Source organism: Vanacampus margaritifer, chromosome 6 (assembly GCF_051991255.1).
Source record: "Vanacampus margaritifer isolate UIUO_Vmar chromosome 6, RoL_Vmar_1.0, whole genome shotgun sequence".
NCBI classification, from domain to species: domain Eukaryota; kingdom Metazoa; phylum Chordata; class Actinopteri; order Syngnathiformes; family Syngnathidae; genus Vanacampus; species Vanacampus margaritifer.
This window is the reverse complement of record NC_135437.1, coordinates 22242644-22258253: the sequence shown is the minus strand read 5'-3', so window position 1 is coordinate 22258253 and position 15610 is coordinate 22242644. Positions and strand designations below refer to the sequence as shown.

At 37.6% G+C, this 15610-nt stretch overlaps 2 protein-coding genes across 14 annotated transcripts in view; one reads left to right on the top strand and one right to left on the bottom strand.

The window, feature by feature from the left end:
• Positions 1-261: 261 nt before the first annotated feature.
• LOC144053234 (DEP domain-containing protein 7-like) lies at positions 262-7317 on the bottom strand. Of its 5 annotated transcripts, none has more exons than XM_077567462.1 (12): positions 7200-7317; positions 6821-7006; positions 6209-6350; positions 6026-6121; positions 5726-5928; positions 4293-4485; positions 4086-4213; positions 3820-3966; positions 3597-3739; positions 2069-2194; positions 919-994; positions 262-636 (listed from the first exon to the last, which is right to left on the bottom strand). In XM_077567462.1, the coding sequence occupies exons 1-12, from the start codon at positions 7264-7266 to the stop codon at positions 437-439; spliced, it is 1707 nt and encodes a 568-aa protein (XP_077423588.1). In that variant the 5' UTR covers positions 7267-7317; the 3' UTR covers positions 262-436. The 5 variants fall into 5 exon arrangements, 4 of the variants coding, with proteins under 4 accessions (XP_077423588.1, XP_077423589.1, XP_077423590.1 ...); XR_013294363.1 differs by having other exon boundaries at positions 566-636; positions 2069-2156; XM_077567463.1 differs by lacking the exon at positions 3820-3966.
• Positions 7318-7808: 491 nt separating this feature from the next.
• The window catches only part of ccdc73 (coiled-coil domain containing 73), a 36830-nt gene continuing 29028 nt past the window's right edge, over positions 7809-15610 (top strand). For 2 of the 9 annotated variants that reach the window (XM_077567455.1, XM_077567457.1), the window contains exons 1-5: positions 9448-9680; positions 9897-9975; positions 13538-13678; positions 15300-15371; positions 15467-15538. In XM_077567455.1, coding sequence (XP_077423581.1) covers positions 9931-9975; positions 13538-13678; positions 15300-15371; positions 15467-15538 — 330 coding nt within the window. In that variant the 5' untranslated portion in view covers positions 9448-9680; positions 9897-9930. Of the gene's footprint in view, positions 7872-9433; positions 9681-9896; positions 9976-11235; positions 11350-13537; positions 13679-15299; positions 15372-15466; positions 15539-15610 lie in introns of those variants that run through there. The other 7 variants (XM_077567454.1, XM_077567459.1, XR_013294362.1 and 4 more) reach the window with 7 other exon arrangements.

The window sequence follows — 15610 nt, the reverse complement described above, 5'->3', positions numbered from 1 at the left end:
CAATGCGTTAAGCAATCGTATTTGTTCCCATTTTAGATTTACTCTTTTGCCAACTAAGCACATCGATTTATACATTGACAATGACAGAAATGTTGAAAATATTTATCAACATTAAAATTGAATGAAATTGTTTTTAGTGTGTGCGTTTTGACCATGTACCCAGACTTTACGGTCACAACAATTGTTTCACTCACAAATTAGGGACTAGGATAATCACAGTATTTTTCAACCTCTCCAAAACAAACCAGAATAAACCCATAACAAGGACTAACCGTTTATTTAAATCCATTTCAACCAAAACGTTATCCACCACTGACAAGTTTAAACATTCTCCTACATTTCATGCATACATGTATGACTTTCACAATGGTGTCTTAAAGCTGATGGCTCATCTTTAACTTTTCACCATTAAGATGTAAACGGCTAATATACAAACCTATAGCACATTAACAGCAGATTCACCAAAGTACTTGTTAAATAACTGAGGATGCGCTTGGCAAAATTGTCCAAGTCGACGCTTTCTGTCCTTGGCCGATATCTTGGTGTCCAGTTGAATGGAGTGAAGCAAAGACCAGAGTTCCTGATCAGTGGTGGTCATTCTAGTACTGATGGAAGTCCTGTTGGAAAACTGACAGCCTACAAAACACAATGTCATATATGAATAATATATATATTTTGTACTGTGATAAATGATATTTTCATGGTTTCTGAGCATACATATTTAATAAATATGACACTGAAATCAGCCTACATTTGCATGGTTCTTTACCAAGCAAAAACTGCTATGGTCATGGTAAAATTAAATCAGATTAAAGTTACCGTACCGATCCCATTTTTCTATCCCTATGTATTCTTGGACAATGCTATTGTCAAAGTGTTTTGTTAGCAAAGTGTTCCCCATTCAAAACAGTCATTCACCAGTGACATCGGGCTGTTTCGCCTGAACAAGGTCAGCCAGCTTGTCGCTCACTCCTTTGTGCAGGGCTCCTGGTGTCTGGGGCAAAAAGAAAAGTCTATGGATAGACGATTTGTTTCCACCAGATAATAGCTTTTTGACAAAAATTTAACAGGCCTTTCAATACAATTTAAATTGCTTTCATACATACGAAATATTCCTATACATTCCATTTAATCTTTCCAGTGACATGCTCAATGTAAACTAATTCATAACTTGACTTTATTTTGTAAATTGCCAGGATCAGTGCGCATGTCTTTTTTTCCTCGTACCATCTTCTGACTTATGCACTACTGAGATGACAAAGTTGCATCGAATTCATAGATAGCCTTTCTATAACATTGTCAATATCCAATCGGTTCGCTGCCCAGCTGCTTCTTCGCATGCTCGGCAGTCAATCGCCTTGACTGCCCCGTCGGCTCCTGTCATGTTCAACCGGAAATACAGTGACAGTTTACGTTACTTGCGCTAAAGCCGGTCTCGCTACCCCATCAGATCTTCACATGCGCAACCGGAAATAGCTAAATAGTGCCCGGTCATATAGCCATTGATATATGGTTGTTAAAAAAAATAAATAAATAAAGAAAAATAAAAGAAAACAGCTTAATGCACTTGCAAGTAACTGGAAGTACGGAGTGGTAAACAGCGTCACATGACGTCAAACACTACACACGCTGGGCGCCGCCTCCGTTGCCACAGAAACCTGTCAGATGGGTCAATAATGTGGCTCAGTCTGAACAGGGCCAGATCGGATTTGGACACTTGCTAAAAACAGGCTGGACAGTCAGCCCTAAAAATCGTAGTTGAGGAGGAATCCGATTCGCCTGCAGTCTGAACGCAGCCTCAAACACCCACCCCAAATCACACAACATCCTCCCAATTTCACAAATTAATGGGTTTAGACTGACAAACTAAAACTACTTCAGGAACTTGGTATTGATTGTTAATATCTGTTGACCAAAACTCATCTTCAAGATTTGTCATGTGAACGTTTGCATGATTTTATAAAATATTCTAAATGTTTGACTGAAACTTGAACCATAGCATAATATTAATTTGTGTCCACATTGAAAATTTTGACAATGCATACAAAGTACTGTCAGTCTTTCATACCTTAAAGATTTCCTTTAGATTGCTTAGCATGAAGACTACCATCAGATCCTCCCTCTCTTTTGACAGAGCCTTGCTGTTCAGGATGGCCCTGGAAAATGACCTCTTCACTGTAAGTCTGTTCTCCATCTACATGTACATGTATAACACATCATTCATATTAAGGGGGACATATCAGGCATCTTGCTTGAAACTGAGTTGACAGAATAAAATCTCAAGATTTGATTTCTTTGCCAGTGGACATCCACAATCTATCAGGAAAATCCAGTGAATGACACAGCAAGACTTTGTTCTCAACCTTTTTTTCAATGATGTACCCCCTGTGAGATATATATATATATATATATATATATATATATATATATATATATATATATATATATATATATATATATATATATATATATATTTTCTCCAGCCAAGTACCCTTAACCAGCACAAAAGTATTGTGGGTTTTTGGAAACTTACAGAGTGCTGTGCCATCATTGTCTGATTTATTAAACTTTGGAATTTCATTTGCATCGTAGTCTCTCGAACTATTTGGAAATAAAAACAAATAACCGATTATAAATAAAGATTTGTGCACATAAAAATTCTGACCACCATTAAGTGTCCTCCATATGACATATAGTAAAGATCAGTTCTAAAAAAACAAAAACAAAACAAAAACTTAATTTTAAATAAAGTTTTGAAATAATTTACAGGTGCTTCTAGGTGGCATATAGTCACCCTCTCAAAATAATTGCCCATGTCATTTATTTTCCTCCAAATCATCTCATTATGCAAATCGTTTTTTTTTTTGAGTTTCCTGAAAAATCTGAAAAAAAATGACTTGGGCGATTATTTTAAGGTGTCGTCGATATGACAGATTGGGTCTAATCATTCTGGTATGGGGAGACTGTGTTTTTAGGACAATGAAATTGAATAGCCAACTGAATAAAAAAATATTTTTATGAACTTATGATTAACTGAAATATTTACATGATTTAATAATTATTTTAACATTATTTTTACACAAACCACCATTTGAGAACACTTGTCTAAGGTTTCAAGCATGGTTTAGCTGTCCTGTTAATTACTACTAGTCCTCCTCTCGACAATGATTCCTGTCAGAACGCTCTCTTATTCACTGTTGGGGCAAAGATCGAGTAGCCAGACACAGCTACGGAGCTGCCCACACAATCAGACACTTGAAAATATGTTGACAAGACGTAGACTCAAAATCTTGTCATCCAATCACAATACTTGCATGCCTGGCCTGCAATACCTACTCGCTCATCCAAAACATTTGACTCATGCATAACAGCGGAACATACGGCAACTACCCATAACAAAATAGGGACAACTTGGCATCTTTGCCCACTTCAACATAATTGAAACTGTTTACAATTTTAAATTTTGAGGTCTTTTAGAAAGAGCACAAACAACATGGATGTGACTTTTTTTCCCCAGCACTTACTATAGATGAGGATAGGTAAAAAAAAATGCAGATAATTTCTCAAATAGCAAATAATGATTAGCTAGGGGTTACCTCCTTGTCCAGTTTTATTTCTTTTGCATCAGCAGCCACCGTCATGAATGTCAGGATATGACATAGCTCCTCTCTGCATCTTGGCGTCAGCAGCTTCAAGCACAATTGGAGAGCTTCAAGCGCTGTGGCCAATTTTGCATTCTCTGGAAATGGATAAAAGCGTAACAGAAAGATGAAGCCATGCTGGAAGGGGATTGACTGACAATCATACCAAAGTCTGTACCAAGCAGATCAGTGATTGCTGAATATACATCAGTCATTTGCTCAGGAAGCAGTGAAGGTCTATCGGTGTTGCTGTAGTGTCTCACCAGTATACCATACATCAGCATTTTACACTGAGCTGTGCCACTTTCAGAGAGGCAGTTTTTTCCTGGAGCCAGACAGTGAAATCATTACTGTACATAATGGCAGAAACAATACATGGAAGAATCAACTGCAAACACCCTGCTGTCAGTTGTTGCTTGTGCGAGAACTTCCCCGGTGCGTTACCATCAGCTTGTTCAGAGCTCTGCTGATCTTGAGGGAACAAGAGTGGCAGCTCTCGGCTCAGCTTCACTACTGCTTGGTCAGGGAGGAAGTCCAGGCAGTCCAGGGCTGCACGAAGCCACTCATCGTCCCTGTGTGAAGAAGTGGTAAAGTGAAAAATTTGAACTACTGTCATTAGTACTTCCAGCATTTGAGAAAGACAAAACATACCGAGAGTCCCTGAAGGCCTTCAGGATCTGTCTGTCAAGGTGGTTGGTCAGGTCAGGTTTACCATGAGACATGGGGTGTGCTGGAGCAGAGCGGGAAGAGGTCTGGCTGATCTGAAGCACCCCCTCCAATATGGGGAGATCCACAAGGTGTAATAGCCTCAAGAGGGTTTGCTCCTGCCAGACCCCATCTACCACTGTGGGGTGAGCACAATTAATACATAGCATAAATATGTATTCCACTCTTCCTCTCAGCATTACCAGTACTTGGGGGGAATTTAACACTTAAATAAACTGAAAAGCAAAGTAACTAATGGCACCATTAAAACTTTTTTGGGGAGCCTGAACAGTGTGGCTGAATCACCACACATGTCCACTCTATGCTTTATTTCAAGTGAGGTCAAATTAAAGTAAAATACAAAATGCACATCGTTAGTCCTCACAACTGTGCAGCTGCGAGGTTGTGAGTAGTCTCCAAGAACTCTCCCCGGCCTAAGCGAACATTTTTATGATGTAAAGGTGGGATGAATGAGACCTGAGCGTCCATACTGCAGACACATTGGTGGTTACATACCCACACACGAAAGAGGCCTGGGTCACATTTTCGAGAGGTAATAAAAAAATAAAAAATATTAAAAAAAAAGATTTGTACTGGTTACATTGCATGGGAAAATAAAACAAATGCTTGACAGAGGCCAAATTCAAAAATCTGAATTGGCCTGTAATGTGGACATAGCCCAGGTCAAGTTGAGTCTTCCATAGGTTCTTGGCATAAAATCTGCAATTCGAGGCCAAGTCATCTGACGCAAGCCGCCCACCTCTGGACTGTTACATACTGTATGTATAAGTACTACATCACCCAAAATAATGGAAGACTACAGGTGCTTTCTGATTGTGGTTATATGGACGTGCAGTCTTTTTTTTTTTTTTTTTATGACTTAGATCAGAAAGGGATCAAAATGCTGAAATTTTGTATGTGTGTAATACGCTTTAGCTACCTTTCAATGTTGTGTCAGAAATAACTTCTTGCCGAGACAGATTTCTAGACAATAATTGATGATCAGAATCACAACCACCCACAAATAAATTAAAAGAGACAGTGTGGTGAAGTTTTTGCCATCTAGTGGTAAACTAAGTTCGAAGCGCGTCTATTTGGAATCACAAGCATTACAGCACCTCAGAGGCCACATACACTTAGCAAGACTACCATCAATTACTACATTCTCCTAGTTTGTCTCATTTGGGTAATCGTAGCATAAAGATGGTAGCGAAACATAGCAGCCTTCTGTAAAGTGAGGCTGGACCAGTGTGATATAATGAACGATTACTAGACCTACAAAGATAGAACTTTTTTTTTTTTTGCATATTATTGAAACGGTGTTCTTAAAATGAATATACATTGAAAGATAAAAAATTAAAAAAAACTTCTTACTGTACCTGACTGTGGTAAAAAAGAATGTGTCTGCATTCTGTTGTGACTCGGACTCAAATTTTCCACTCTGGTCTCCACTGGCAAACTGGCACTGACATCATTGTCTACAGGACTGCCTAACTGGGGAACTTTCGAGGATGTCTGAGATAATTTGACAGGCGTAGGTATTAGACATTTTGGCCCAGAGGGATGCATCTGTTCATTCTCCCTGCAAAAGTAAAAACCATACTTGCACACATTAGGTTATGATTCAGGCGTCCACACAACATGAAATGAGCTCAGGTGGGTGGGTTAGGTTGACCTACCTGTCTGAGATAGAACAAGAGAAGAGTTTCTGGATACTGTTGACAAGCACCCCCTTTTCCAAGTCTTCCTCTAATGGAGCATGTTGATTAACAAACCTGGGAGATATAATTATTTGACGTCTACATACAGTTGAAAAACACATTTCTGGTGAACTGATTGTATTTGCTACTAATCAGACTAACCTGTAAAGAGCACTCTTGCTGTCGTGAAACTCAGCCTGCTTCTTGTCTTTACCAAACACTTTAGTTCCTACTGTCTCAAACACATTGCAATCCAAAAGTGCTTGGCACACATTCACCACTTTGTCCCGACATGCTGTGACACCTTGGATTTTTAAGAAAAAGTGTAGAGTGTTGTTGGTGGTTGGTTAATATGGCATGCATTGTACGGAATGCTTATACAATTACTGAAAGCCATTTGGGCATACTGTACTAGACGCTTCTCCATGTACACTTACTAGTATGTGCTTTGTCCTCAGTAGTAAGACCATCTAGTGCATGAGTAGAACGATTAGCGTATTACGAGTGAGGCAAAACTGTAGTTGACAACTGTGCTATTATTACTACAGGTGGGGGTGTAAAAATCTACTTGTTATGATCCACAGCTTCACTACTAGTCACACACATGTTAACTGCAGCTCAGTTTTTCCAATGTAGTCATGATAAGTAATGGGGGCGGGGAGACGTCATTAGCAGAACAGTGCTAGAATTGTCTTAAGTGGATAAAGCACTAGTACTAGTAAGTATGTGATCAAGTCAGGATAGCTCCACTATCCCACTGGTCAGCATCCTCACCCTCAAAGGTCTTATCACTGCCAATGTACTCTGCCACAGCATCCACAGCCTCAGCGCCCAGGAAGCAATCATTGTGGGACACAAGGTAAACTCGACGCCGCCTTGTTTTCAAAGAAGACCTGAGGTGGGAGATGAGGTTGCTTCCTAACGAAGGACACTGGGGTACATTCACGACCAACCCTCGAACTAGGAAAACAACAAGACATCCATGACATTATACCTGTCGATCACTATCTTTCACTCAATTAAAACAAAAACAACAACAGTGTTTGCGTGTTAAGGCACGCCACAGGTTAATTAATAACTATTAAAGAACAAAATTAAAAATAAACGACTCACGAGACGTTTTCATGCCACCATATGGTTTAATAAAACATACCTTGAGGACGATTACGTAGTTTCTCAGCAAGATTCAACGCCGCAGCTCTTTCTTTAATTGACGCCATGGTTCTGCTTCCAAACTTGTCGGGGCAACTCAGCTAAATGACAACAGGTGGCTAAAAGAAGCAATCAACGCCGGTCAAGCGTCCAAATAAACCCTTTTGAATTATTGAATGCGACCGCTAGATGCCGCTAAAGGCCAAGACTAATAAACTCACCACAGTCTCGCTTCAAAAACTTTCAATGGGCCTACACATGCTATTTACACGCTTATGCCAAAAAAAGTACGTGTCTGCCACACTGACTGTTGCACCGTCGTGTCCAAAGGGCAACATGGTGTTTACAAATCAAAGCGCTATGCTTAAAAGCATAATGTTTGCGAGATTGTTGCTATTTCAGCCAATGCTACAGTTTAGGCCCCTAGCAAATGTCCATAATGATGCGGCTATTATTATTATTATTATTATTATTACTTTTATTATTATTATTATTATTACTTTTATTATTATTATTATTATTATTATTATTACCACTGTCAATTTTCTAGATCGAACAAGTGACGTAATAAATTTAAGACGTTTAAATGCCCGTATGTCAAGCTTGTTATGGGTGGGTGACTGCTGGGACCGCCCGCAAAAAAAAACCTATGAACTTCATTTCATTTTTCTAGGTAGGTAACGTACGTCAGTTTATTTATTAAAATTATGAAATTAGTAAAAAGATGCATCCTCATGACTTAAATCGTTGGGTAAACTGGACAAAGTACTAAATAAATTAAATTTAAGACTAGAAGCAATCATGCGAGAAAGCACTAAAGCTTATGGGCTAGCAAAGTTTAAGTTTGGCTAATTGTTCTTTAAATTAACCAAATTCATTAAATTCAACGTTCTTGTACTGAAACTAATACATTTAACGCATTACTTCCATCAATCAAGCACTGTATGTTAGTCATCTTTTGGTTAATTTTTGAACATTATATGATTTTTGCTGGTAAAAGCTATGAATACTGTATCACAAAACGATTGTATTATAAATTTGGTTTCTTATAGAAGTATATTTCCACTTAATCCTTGTTGAATAATTTTCTCATATTTTAGAATGTTGGTAGAGACAGAGGATTTAAAGAATACAGAAAAAGGCAACATTTGTCATGCATTGTCTATGGCTAAAGTGGGATTATTTGCTTGTAAATTTCAGGAATTGTGATTTACACACTAAATAATTATTACTTGATAGAAATGTTAAATTTTATGACTTATTTTATAATAGACTGTCTTCCTATGGCCTAGAGGTGATGATTAATACTTACTCAACTGTACAATAAACAAGTGTAAAGACACTGAGGTTTACCCCCTCCGTCACACTCATAGTGACTCTCACACATATACACACTAAGTTGCACGTACGACGATGCTGTATAAATAACACACACATACACAACACTTTGATACACCAGCACACTTCCACCTCCACTTGCTCATCGTGGGGGTCAAAGTGTTATTTTATTACACTATGTGTGTGTGTGCGTGTGTGTGTGTGTGTGTGTGTGTGTGTGTGAGTTTATGGTTGTACAGGATCATCGGCAGTGCAAATTAAACAACTTAGATAATTTAAAAACCATTGACAGAAAATTTGTCTAGTCGGTGTTATTGCTTTGACCCCTATTATTGTCAATGGGCTGGTTCATTTTAATCTAGATTGGTTATAAAAGAAAGGGAGAAGTATAAAACAAAGAAAGAAAAATATTAATGATAATTTCATAGCCATCAGGTTAGATTATAATAATTGGCAAACAGTATGAGACCTTAATATTCAGACCTAGTCAATGTAATTTAGAGAATTTGACAATAATGATTCTAGATGGGTACTGTAAATAAGTATATTAGCTAAAAAAAAAAAAATATATATATATATATATATATATATATATATATATATATAGTCTCTTGATGTTTAATTAAACACCTGTCTGTTCATCCATCCATTTTCTCCACCTTGTTCAGGGTTACACGGAGCTGGATCCTGTCCCAGCTGAATTGTCAATCACAGGGCACATACTGTAGACCAGTCCTGTCCAAGCACGGTCCTCGATGGCTGGAGTCCTGCATGTTTTGGATGTTTCTCTCCTCCAACACACCTAAAGCTCATCAGCAAGCTTTGCATAAGCCTGATAACGATCTTGTTCATTGGAACAGGTGTGTTGGAACAGGGAAACATCCAAAACCTGCAGGACTCTGGCCCTCGAGGACAGAGCTTGGACACCTCTTTAGACAGATAATCATTCAGTTTCACATTCACTACCCCTAAACGGGAACTGAACCAAGGCTGCCTTCATGGAAGTCAACTCATGAACTATTGCCACCGTCATAGAAGTCTGTTAATCTTTTTAACAAACTTTTTTTTTTTTTTTTTTGTAAACAGGCAACCCAGAGGGACATTGACTTGAACCGGAACTAACATTTCCTTGGTAGATCATCAGGTATGTCAAAATAAATTTATCTTAATTGGTAGGATAATTACTATAATATTTCTTTGCAAATAATGTATCTGTGTTTGTAATATTTAACATGAGGTATAAAAATTGAATTATCTTCATTAGATGTCAAGAGTTGACTTGTGAATCCCCTTTTTATAACATTTTTGTTTGGTTGTGTGCTGTGAGATTTTATAATGAAAATGTTTTTCCTTGGCTCAGGTTGTGAAACGCTGGCCCATGTTAAAGCAACATAATGGACCACAGTATGTCTTCTGGAGTTCTCTCACCGAGCACATTTGTAAGTTGTCACTTCTTAGAATCACCGAGCCAAATCTATATTGTAGTGCAGGGGTCACCAAGCATGAAACTTTAGAGCTACTTCTTGAGTAATGATTAATGCGAAGGACTACCAGTTTGACTTCTAAATGAACACATATTCTCAAATAACCTTTAACCTTAAATTGTTGGCATGTTATTTTGAACAACTGAACAACAATATTCAGCTATTTGACCATGATGTTAATTATTTCTCACAATAATTATCAACATAACAATAATGTAACAAGGTAGGAAACAATATCCATCACTTTAAATCTATAAATCTCTGCAATAGTTTACATTTCAAAATGATCAGTTTGACAACATTCCTAGGAAATCACAATGTCCCATTACTGGTGCGCTAAACAGGTCCATAGGCACCAGGTTGATGAAGCCCTTTTAAAGCGTAACACTGACCAAGTTGCCTTCCACTCTTTTCATTCACTCATTCACACATGTTATGCTACAGTATATCCAGTATGATTCAAATTAATGTATGTTAAAATGAGTTTTGAAATAAATCAACTACACTCTGGGACTATTCAATGAAACCAGAAACATACTCCCTATTCGTCACTCAATATTTGGCCATTTCATAGGCTACACCTGTACAATTGAATACAGCAGTTTTGCCCTGTTTGTACAATAATGAAGCCGAACTGGGTCTAACTAGTCATAGAAGTAATTATATCATATCCATATTGGCATGTCATGTTGATCATGGGTTCAATTATTTAATGGTGCTTCTATGGTTCTTCAAAGATGAAGACGTAAATACATTGTTTGCGGTGCTAAAATGAATAGTCGATAATTAATCAATCAACAATATTGACAACTATTTAGATAATGGCTGAATCATTTAACGCCGTTCTTTATCCTAAAATTATCCTAACCCTAGCGTCTCAAAAGTCAATATCCTCTGATTTCGGTAGTCCTTCAAGAAAGCAGACTTATTATCTTTGCGTTTGCATTTGATTTTTGTTTGGAGAACAATGATCAATATTTTTCCTATTTTCTGACATGTTGAGTCATAATTAGTGATGCACCGAATATTCTGCCACCCAAAAATTTCAGACAAAAATAGCTATTTTTGCAATTTTCGGCATTCGGCTGAAATAAAATTAAAGCCGAAAGAATATGGCCAAAGTAGGTTGTGGTGACGCAAGCAAAAAAAGAAAACGCTGCAAGCAAGCGTCTGTTTGAATTAAACAGCGAACGCGGGGGTGAGTGTCCGCCTTTTTCTCTCGCTGGCTTTTCACTGAGTTTTGCGCACACCGGAGGAGAGGGGCGTCGCTTAGTGTACAACATTTTAATGCGTCAAAAAAAGACAGAACTGCCGTGTACTGCAGTACAGGTGAGCCACTCTTTCTCCCGCAGCTCCTTCCCTTTCTTTTTTTAAGAGCCCCTCGAACGCTTCCACTTTTTCACCGGCATCCCGTTGGACATGCTAACTACTTTAGCTAATGCTAGCACTATTGCTATCAACAGTTTTAAACACGGAAACACTTACCGCAATCTCTAGGTGGCGGCAGACCTTTACAGGACGCTGTGTGTGACTTTGCAGTCCGTTCCCGAAGTCGATTGGCTGGTGCGAAGAAATGTACTGTATTTATTTATTTTCAAACGTTGGTGAAAATGTGAATGTGCGGATTTTAAGTGCGATGCACCTTGTCCGCACGCATCCGTCCCCCCACCTGTGCGAACTACATTGACTATAAGGTGCAATCACACCGCCAGAAAATGCTCGACCCTCGTTTGGTGTTTAATGTACCATTAGCAAACATGTCTGCGGTGTGGGCACATTTCAATTTATATTGTGCTTGGTTGAAATGCCAGTGCTAAATAAAATATTTTAGAATAATATTATAATTGTAATTAATTATAATAAATGCAATGATAGTAAAAAAAATTGGCATACCGCAAAATTTTTTTGGGCGTTTCGGTTTTCGGCCAAGCATTTTTGCATGAGTGGGTTTTCTCCGGGTGTTCCACTTTCCGAAAAACATGCATGGTACATAAGAGTCTAAATTCTCCCTAAATTCTGTGTGTGCCCTGCGATTGGCTGGCAACCATTTGGGTGTACCCCACCTACTCCCCGAAGACAGCTGGGATATAGGTTCCAGCACATGCCGCCACCCTTGTGAGGAATAAGCGGTTCATAAAATGGATGTATGATATGTAGTGAACCTGGAGCCCAGAAGACTAGCCCCTTGCATTAATCAGTACCCAAGAAGTTGCATTCAGTTTCAAAAATGTTGGCGAGTACAACATCAAATCCTCTCATGTGTTAATTGTTGTTTGGTTTGGTTTGGTTTAAGCATTAAACAATAACAAATAAATAACAATATTCTAAAATAAACAGTTATCGGGAAAAAAAAATTGCAATTAATTTTAATGTAAAATAATTGGTATCGGATTATTTGATTCATTAATTGTGCAATTGCTAGATTACTAAAAAAAATATTTGATAGTGAGAGCTGTTATACAATGGAAACACACCCATCTCAATGCACTACAGTACAATGCCATGTTTCCATGGAGCAATTTATTGAATTTTATATACACTATGGGCCTGATCTCAAACAATCAGTGTTAAATTTCTTGTCCACTCAAACAGATCACATGTGCTTGGTGGGCATGTTGCATGTGATGACTGCGGTCTTTTACTAAGATCTGAAATAGCAGGTGCTAAAATGCATGTACACTCATTCTTAACAAATTGGGAGTCCTCTTGGCAACAGGTGTTAATTGGTGGAGACAGACATGTTAAAAGATTATTTTTTGATTTACAGTAGGTAGCTCTGATTGTTTTCACCATGGAAAATTTGGGAGAGTGCCACAAGAATAAAATGAAGTTTGAAGTGATGGGAATAAAAGATAGGGGAAGCTTCGGGATGCAAAAATTGTGAAGCTGCTATCAAATAAGAGAACCTTTGTTAAAATGTAATTTCATCCGTTAGCATGGTTTTGACTGAAATAGCTTTTGATTCCAGCAAATACAACATTAGAATGCTGCAAATTCAGCAAATTACTTTTTTCAGTTCTTTACAAACTATAAAATGTTTTTAAACACATCCATGCATAATAATTTGGAACAGTGCATTTTAACAAAAAAAATATGTCTTTATTTTTGAAGAAAATGGGAGGTTTGTTTGAAAACATTCAAATTATTCTCTCACAGTTGATGACTTCAAAACTATGCTGAGTGTCCTTTGCTTAGACTAAAAATCTGATAAAAACAGCATTTGCATAATAAATTGGAACAGTGTGAAAAAAACCACACCACAACTTGTCTCAGGCTTAATACATCACATTGTGCAAGCCACTGTAAATTAATCAATTTGTATGTTATCCTCCCAGAATGTACAAAATAATGGACACAATCCTGGGTGCACCCGATTTCTAAATCACTTAGTAAATCAAGTCCTGAGTGTTGCTGCCTGCATTTCTTTAACATCCATCCCCTACAGTGTACTGAAAAGTGCTAATCTGACACGCCGTGTATCAATCTTATTGCTTGATAATTAATTATGATCAATTAGGCAGGAGTAGCAGTGACACCACAACAGAGGCTTCTGATGACCACCCCCTGCCAATCAGAAAGTGGGGGAACCATTTTACTGCAGTTGCTGGAATTTAAAACACATCTGCTTGAGGCTGTGGAGGAGCTGCATATCCGAAGGGTACAGTTTAAGATCACACATTTCTGTCCATGTTCAGTTTATTTTTCTCATGGAAACAAGAATTAGAACCAATGACGTGCCGTGAGGTTCATGACCAGTGATGTAATGACTCCTCCAGAGTCGGATATAAAAATATGAACCCAAAATAGAAGATTGGCCTATATTTATATTTTGACCTTAATCAAAACATTTTTTTTCAAAATTTGTAATTATGCTTCATATAATCTTATCCATCTAAGGGGGCGGGCATTTTCACATCACAGTTGCTCAGGGCACAGGTAACGACCAATCATAGCTCAGCTTGTGAACATCACATGACTGAACTCAGAGAACAGTTGAGCCGTGATTGGTCATTACATTACTTTACATCAGACTAGGGGTCAGACATGCTATTTGGCCCTTGACCAATAAGTAAAAAGTTCATTTGTTTCTAAATAACAATGGGAGCAGGGACAAACATCATCCCACCCTCAAGCAAACACAATCAACCTGAAAGAACATTGTTGTGTGCGTAAAGGTTAGTTGACAGTTTTTTTTTTGCAATTTCAGTTTTATTGTTATTGTCATGTTAACTGGAAAAATCCGTCTCATCCTCCTCAGGCTGCTATTCTCACGGCAGAGGTTAAGGAGTAACCATCATCATGGTGTTGGTACTCAATTGCCAATGGATTTGACAAGACAGTGACAGCGATTTTAGGTTTCCTTGTAAATTAAAGCTTTACATGAAAGAACATACAGCATGAATGCTTGTGTCTAATATGGATTCATTTGAATTTGATCTAAAAAACAAAAAAAAACAATTTGCTGTTGAGAAGAAAATAAGTCTCAGTTCATCACCAACAAAGAACTATATCTCCAAATTGAGAGGGACGGTAGCTCAAAGTTTGTTTGTTTTTTTAATTGAAAACTACATAAAATAAAGTAAATGAGATAAGAGATTGACATATTTTTTTAAATACACAAAATGGATGGAATATGGACATTATTATTATCATCATTGTTTTCTAATCAGCCTTTTAATAAATCTGTTGTCTGTTCTGTTTGAATTAGGATGGAAGAACACGTTCAGTGAAGCTTTTCATAACACTTAATACACTCAACGCATAAGGATTTTCTCAAAGGGAAATAAAATAGCTTTATCTCTTTTGCAGCACTGAGCTGGTACTATAGTTTAATGGGAGCTTATAAAATAAACTTACAGAGTCAAGATGCTCCCACGTGCACATAAATAGAGTCTCATGGCCATCGAGAGAAATTGACTTTTACCTGCTTTCTGGGGGCTTAGAAGGAGGATAAGGACAGCGTACAACAAATATCACCTCCCCTATAATGCTAATCTCTCTCAATGGGGTGCTTATAATGAAATGGAAGAATGAATAAGTGAAACTTTTGCTTATTTCTAGAATATCTTTACCTGTATATTATGTATTTATATTATGTCTTTATTTTATTTAATGTACTTCCAGTATGTTCATGATATTCTTTATCTTTTGGGTATAACTACATCATCAGTATGTTTTGTAAATTCCATTTTGGACAAATTAAATCATTATTTCATTGTATGCATTTTTTTTAATTTGATGAGTTTCTGCTTCTTTTCATAAATCTCTCCATGGTTCAGGAGGCAGAAACTCGATTTGAGAATCAGATCGGTAAAGCGGTGCTGGAGAAACAGGAGATGGAGTGGGCGAAGGTATGGTTGGATGACACAGGATCTGTCAATATTTAGGGTTCATTACAAATGACGTTTTTCATCATTTAATGACATATTTCCCCCGATCGTGACAGGACTCATTACAACACCAAATAGAAACAGCTGCAAAACAGCATACAGAGTCTCTCATCAATGTTAAAAAGCAGGTACATCTCCTTATCAGTTTAAAATGTGCTACTTTTATGTTTGGTAACAAGATGTTGTTGGTGAGGAAGTGA

What these genes read in the sequence shown, in the direction of transcription:
- LOC144053234 (XM_077567462.1), bottom strand. Translation starts at nt 7,266, where the DNA reads ATGGCGTCAATTAAAGAAAGAGCTGCGGCGTTGAATCTTGCTGAGAAA. An exon ending in AGCAAGAGTGCTCTTTACAG is followed by an intron (nt 6,122 to 6,208) that starts GTTAGTCTGATT and finishes TATATCTCCCAG; the next exon opens with GTTTGTTAATCAACATGCTC. An exon ending in GAGCTCTGAACAAGCTGATG is followed by an intron (nt 3,967 to 4,085) that starts GTAACGCACCGG and finishes GTCTGGCTCCAG; the next exon opens with GAAAAAACTGCCTCTCTGAA.